General features: G+C 47.0%; 1 protein-coding gene across 1 annotated transcript; it reads left to right on the top strand.

The window, feature by feature from the left end:
• Positions 1-324: 324 nt before the first annotated feature.
• On the top strand, positions 325-1,758 carry KCNS2 (potassium voltage-gated channel modifier subfamily S member 2). The gene has a single exon (XM_007934841.2). The coding sequence runs from the start codon at positions 325-327 to the stop codon at positions 1,756-1,758; it is 1,434 nt and encodes a 477-aa protein (XP_007933032.1).
• The last annotated feature ends 3,422 nt before the right edge of the window (positions 1,759-5,180 follow it).

Genomic DNA, 5,180 nt, shown 5'->3' with positions numbered 1-5,180 from the left:
GCTTTTAGAGTCTCTGGGGCGCGAACCTGGCACACGGAAGCGACTATCAGGACCCCCGGAGCAGGGGTGGGGTCGCAGCCTTTCTGGTGGAAATATACTCTCCCTTCCCACTCCTTCCTTCAGAGGGAGCAGAACCCCACACAACGCCCCTCCCAACCCAGTTTCAGTACCCAGGGACCTTCCTGGAGAGGTCTGGGCCCCCAGAGACGTTGAGGATAAAGAAAGGGGTGCCCAGTTGGAGGAGCCTCGCGCTTACGCCGGCTGTGTTGCTCCGCTTCCAGGTGTAGCGCCCCCGCGCGGCACCGGCGGCTGAGTATCTCCAGCATGACCCGCCAGAGCCTGTGGGACGTGTCGGAGACCAACGTCGAGGATGGAGAGATCCGCATCAACGTGGGCGGCTTCAAGAGGAGGCTGCGCTCACACACGCTCCTGCGCTTCCCTGAGACACGCCTGGGCCGCCTGCTGCTCTGCCACTCGCGCGAGGCCATTCTGGAGCTCTGCGATGACTACGATGACGTCCAGCGTGAGTTCTACTTCGACCGCAACCCCGAGCTCTTCCCCTACGTACTGCATTTCTACCATACCGGCAAGCTTCACGTCATGGCCGAGCTGTGCGTTTTCTCCTTCAGCCAGGAGATCGAGTACTGGGGCATCAACGAGTTCTTCATCGACTCCTGCTGCAGTTACAGCTACCATGGCCGCAAAGTGGAGCCCGAGCAGGAGAAATGGGACGAGCAGAGTGATCAGGAGAGCACCACGTCCTCCTTCGATGAGATCCTGGCCTTCTACAACGACGCCTCCAAGTTTGACGGGCAGCCCTTGGGCAACTTCCGCAGGCAGCTGTGGCTGGCGCTGGACAACCCCGGCTACTCAGTCCTGAGCAGGGTTTTCAGTGTCCTGTCTATCCTGGTGGTGCTGGGGTCCATCATCACCATGTGCCTCAATAGCCTGCCGGACTTCCAGATCCCTGACAGCCAGGGCCACCTTGGTGAGGACCCCAGGTTTGAAATAGTGGAGCACTTTGGCATTGCATGGTTCACCTTTGAGCTCGTGGCCAGGTTTGCTGTGGCCCCTGACTTCCTCAAGTTCTTTAAGAATGCTCTAAACCTTATCGACCTCATGTCCATTGTTCCCTTTTACGTCACACTGGTGGTGAACTTGGTGGTGGAGAGTACACCTACCTTGGCCAACTTGGGTAGAGTGGCCCAGGTCCTGAGGCTGATGCGGATTTTCCGCATCCTGAAGCTGGCCAGACACTCCACTGGCCTCCGCTCCCTGGGGGCCACCTTGAAATACAGCTACAAAGAAGTTGGACTGCTCTTGCTCTACCTCTCAGTGGGGATTTCCATCTTCTCAGTGGTGGCCTACACCATTGAAAAAGAGGAAAATGAGGGCCTGGCTACCATCCCTGCCTGCTGGTGGTGGGCCACCGTTAGTATGACCACTGTGGGATACGGGGACGTGGTCCCAGGGACCACAGCAGGGAAGCTGACTGCCTCTGCCTGCATCTTGGCAGGTATCCTAGTGGTCGTGCTGCCCATCACCTTGATCTTCAACAAGTTCTCCCACTTTTACAGGCGCCAAAAGCAACTTGAGAGTGCCATGCGCAGCTGTGACTTTGGGGATGGAATGAAGGAGGTCCCTTCAATCAATTTAAGAGACTACTATGCCCATAAAGTTAAATCCCTCATGGCAAGCCTGACAAACATGAGTAGGAGCTCACCAAGTGAACTCAGTTTGAACGATTCCCTCCATTAGCTGGGAGGAGTTGATATCTTCAGACCCACATTGCTGAGTTGCCTTTTGTGCCTCTGGCACAGTCCAGGCACCTTAGGGTTATGGCGTAAGGAGTATGCCCAAACCCAAAGGGGAGAGATACATGGGATATGCACCCCAGGTTGCTTTTACAGTATTTAGAAGTGTTTTCAGAGGATGGTGTGTCTGACACCATGCCTTTGCACCTTTCAATGAAATGACGCTCACTGGTCTTTGGATTGTGGGCATAAAATGTTCACCTTTTTGCCGGATGAGTACCACCCAGAATGCGAATTTTTCTGTTCATTTTGTGTACACTGTTCTAGTGCTCTTGGTCCAGTACTGTCTGTGAGTTATTTGTGCTCCTGTTTCTGTGGTTGTCGTGTGAGTTCTGTACAAAAAGTCCCCACAGGTCTGTCCGTTGGAAACACATCTGTGAGGTTAGCAAGGATATAATGAGATTTTGCTCATAGTCATGGGAAAACAAAATCCCACTTCTTTATCCCTTGCTTTCATTTAGTTTTAATGCCAAAACAAAGAGAATGTGAAGTTAAGCACACATCACCTATGCAAGTCTGTGAGTTGTTTTTATAAATGATCTGTAGCTTTGTGGCTTGCATGGGGGCACTGATCACCTTTAGAATGGTGTGTGCTGATGTTCATCTTGTAAATGTCACTCCTTAGAAACTGTTACTCAGTTAAATGTGCAGTGAAGTTTAGCTTTTTTCCCCAAGAATAGATGCATTTAGGACAGGGCATTCAGCTAATCATAGGCCTAATCCCAGGATGCTTTAGCAGAGTCAGTGTAGGCTGACTCCTTTCTTTCAAGACTAGGCCTCCGTTTTTCCTAGAGTGACCATAGAAACATTTACATCTGGTTGAAGTTCCTAGTCTAGGCCATTTGACGAAACTCTGCTGTGTCTTAGATATTGTTGCCTTTGAGTTGGTGCCCCCAACTCATGACATCTGACTGCTGTGACCCATAGCATTTTAGATAATAGCATGTTTTTGAAATATTTATTTTTAAAAACATTTAGAAATAAGGTTGTACTGTCTTTCTCAGCTAATGAGAGGTTTACTGTTGTATTGTCTCCCTGAAGTGAACAGTGTTGAGTTTCTAAGAAGGGCAGGAGCTTAAAAACTCTTGTTGCCTACTCTGAAAGCTCATAAAATGGGACCCCCTTCATTTCCAAGCTGAAATTTCCTTAATTTTGCTTCCAGGATACAGTGTATTTTATATGATGCTATGATTGTCCTGGAGTTCTTGTTATGACATGGAAACCTAGAAGTATGTATTCAAAATATAGATGAGCATGAAGGCTGCGGCTTACCCAGGCTGAAAGCATTACCTTTTTGACTTCCATTTCAACTGCCTTTTGTTGGTGTGTGTGTCAGGGGGAAGGGTAGAGACCAGGAGAAAGGAAAGAGAGTTGTAAGACAGAAAATAACTACTTCATAAAATGTCATAAATAATTGTAAACTTCTCAAAAAGTTTCATGCTATCTAAAGACCTTTAAACATCTAAGCTTGTGTTGAAGGGAGAGAACAGATTCCTTCCTCACAAAGGCCCTTCCTCCTTTTCTCTAGTTACTTAGCACATAAAACTGTGAAGGAAAACTTGGGACCCTTTGTAGGGTAAGTCTTCTCTGTCCTCTTCTAGATAATCAGATGGGCTTCCATTGTAGTTCAGTCCTTGGAAAGGCTGTAGAATCCAGGGATTTATGTGTGGAGTCAGGTGGGCTTTTGATCCAAGTGTCCCCTTACAAGGTCCATTTTGTGTCTTAGTTAGTTGAGGATAATACTTGCCTCACAGGGGTGTGGTGAGGATCTTGTCAGAGGGCTACGTGTATGTGTAGTTGCCATGGCTACTGCTGCGCAGACAATTTGTTGCATGAAAGCACTAGTGACCTATGCCCTTGAGTCCCCAGTTCAGATACTTTCATCAGACTGGACCTTCATGGGGGGTGGGGAGGCAGCCATCTCCTGGTGCCTGATGGTCTATGTCAATTTCTCAGAAACATCAGGAAAGATGAGATGACTTAGAGGTAATCAGCCACAGAGTTAGCTGAGCAGGGTTATTTTTCAGAATTTGCACATGGAACGCTTGGCTGATGTTTCCAGCACAAGAAGACAGAGCATTTACAAAACCATCCCCTGCTGCACTAAAGGCAGGTAAGGGTACAAACTTGTGAGAGCTGTTCCATTTGCCAGGGCTGATGATACCAAGTCACTGAATGTGGTATTTATGGTCACTGACTGTGAAGCCTGTGAAAAGAAGAAGAAAGGAAGGTGAATAACTCAGTCAGTCTCATGAGTATTTTTCTCAATAAGCAGGTTTTACCTCACACAAAAAAATCATGTACCCCTAGTGGTTAACCCTTTACTGATGTGAAAGCTGGAAAACTTGACATTTCATTTTGGTAATGACTTGCACTTATCTGGTGCCTTTCATTGGGGGAATTCCAAAGTGCTTTAGATACTGTCTTTTCAAAATCTCCTGTATGTGTATGTACTTGTATAAAATTTGCCCATTCTGGAACTTCAGTCACTTCTGAGCATCAGAATGACCTAATAGTATTGAGTTCTTCAAGTGGTGGTTTCAGACAAAAGGGAGAGAGAGTCAGCCTGTTGGCTTGAACACTGGAGTTCATTTCCTCAAAGGACAGAAACTGCACTGTGGCCCAGGAGGGAAAGGTCATCTTCCTCTCCCTCAAAGCACCACCAAGATGTGACATTCACACATGCTCTCAGTGGGGTCTTCCACTGACCTTGCTGGATAGCACTGCATGTACAGTTTCTTCTAGTCCCTGATGCTAAGTGGGGAAGGTCGGGTTATTTTCTCCTCTGTTTCTGGAGTGAAGAATATAAGCATGACATGACATCGTTGACTACCCAGGCTGTCAGAATGACTCATAAACTGCCTTTATTTAAGAGGACACAGCAGAAACTGGTGATCACTCATTCCCAACTGTTGGCTGGAGGGCAACTTGATTCCCAACATGTGAAGGTTGTTATTTCCAATGACATTGGTACAAATACATGGGTCAAGCTTTTCCCATAGTTTAAGTGATGACCATCTTGAAAGTGCTGGATTAGGAAGTAACACCACATCTTGATTGCATGGATTAACGTTGGTTATAGGTTTGTGTTTTCCATCAAACCCCCACTTTTCCTGGGTTTGTGACTGACAAAGGGCATGTTGTAATGCCGAGCTGATTTGGGGCTCATAAGGTAGTAATTGGTGTTTAATATTTGAATTTTTTATTCCCACTTATCTTATTACTCAAATAAGTGAACTACCTGCTAATTCTTGCCTCATTTCAAAGAAAACTATTTGTTATGCACTTTGGGATAGCAGTGATCTGTATGGGCTGCGTGTTATCTACTTGAAGGCTTAACTGGTATTTCTTGTATGTTTTAACAGC

The sequence above is a fragment of the Orycteropus afer genome, unplaced genomic scaffold (genome assembly GCF_000298275.1).
Source record: "Orycteropus afer afer isolate SDZICR_OR568_19922 unplaced genomic scaffold, OryAfe1.0 scaffold00021, whole genome shotgun sequence".
Classification (NCBI taxonomy): Eukaryota; Metazoa; Chordata; class Mammalia; order Tubulidentata; family Orycteropodidae; genus Orycteropus; species Orycteropus afer.
This window is presented reverse-complemented; position numbering and strand designations above follow the sequence as displayed.

What these genes read in the sequence shown, in the direction of transcription:
- KCNS2 (XM_007934841.2), top strand. Translation starts at nt 325, where the DNA reads ATGACCCGCCAGAGCCTGTGGGACGTGTCGGAGACCAACGTCGAGGAT.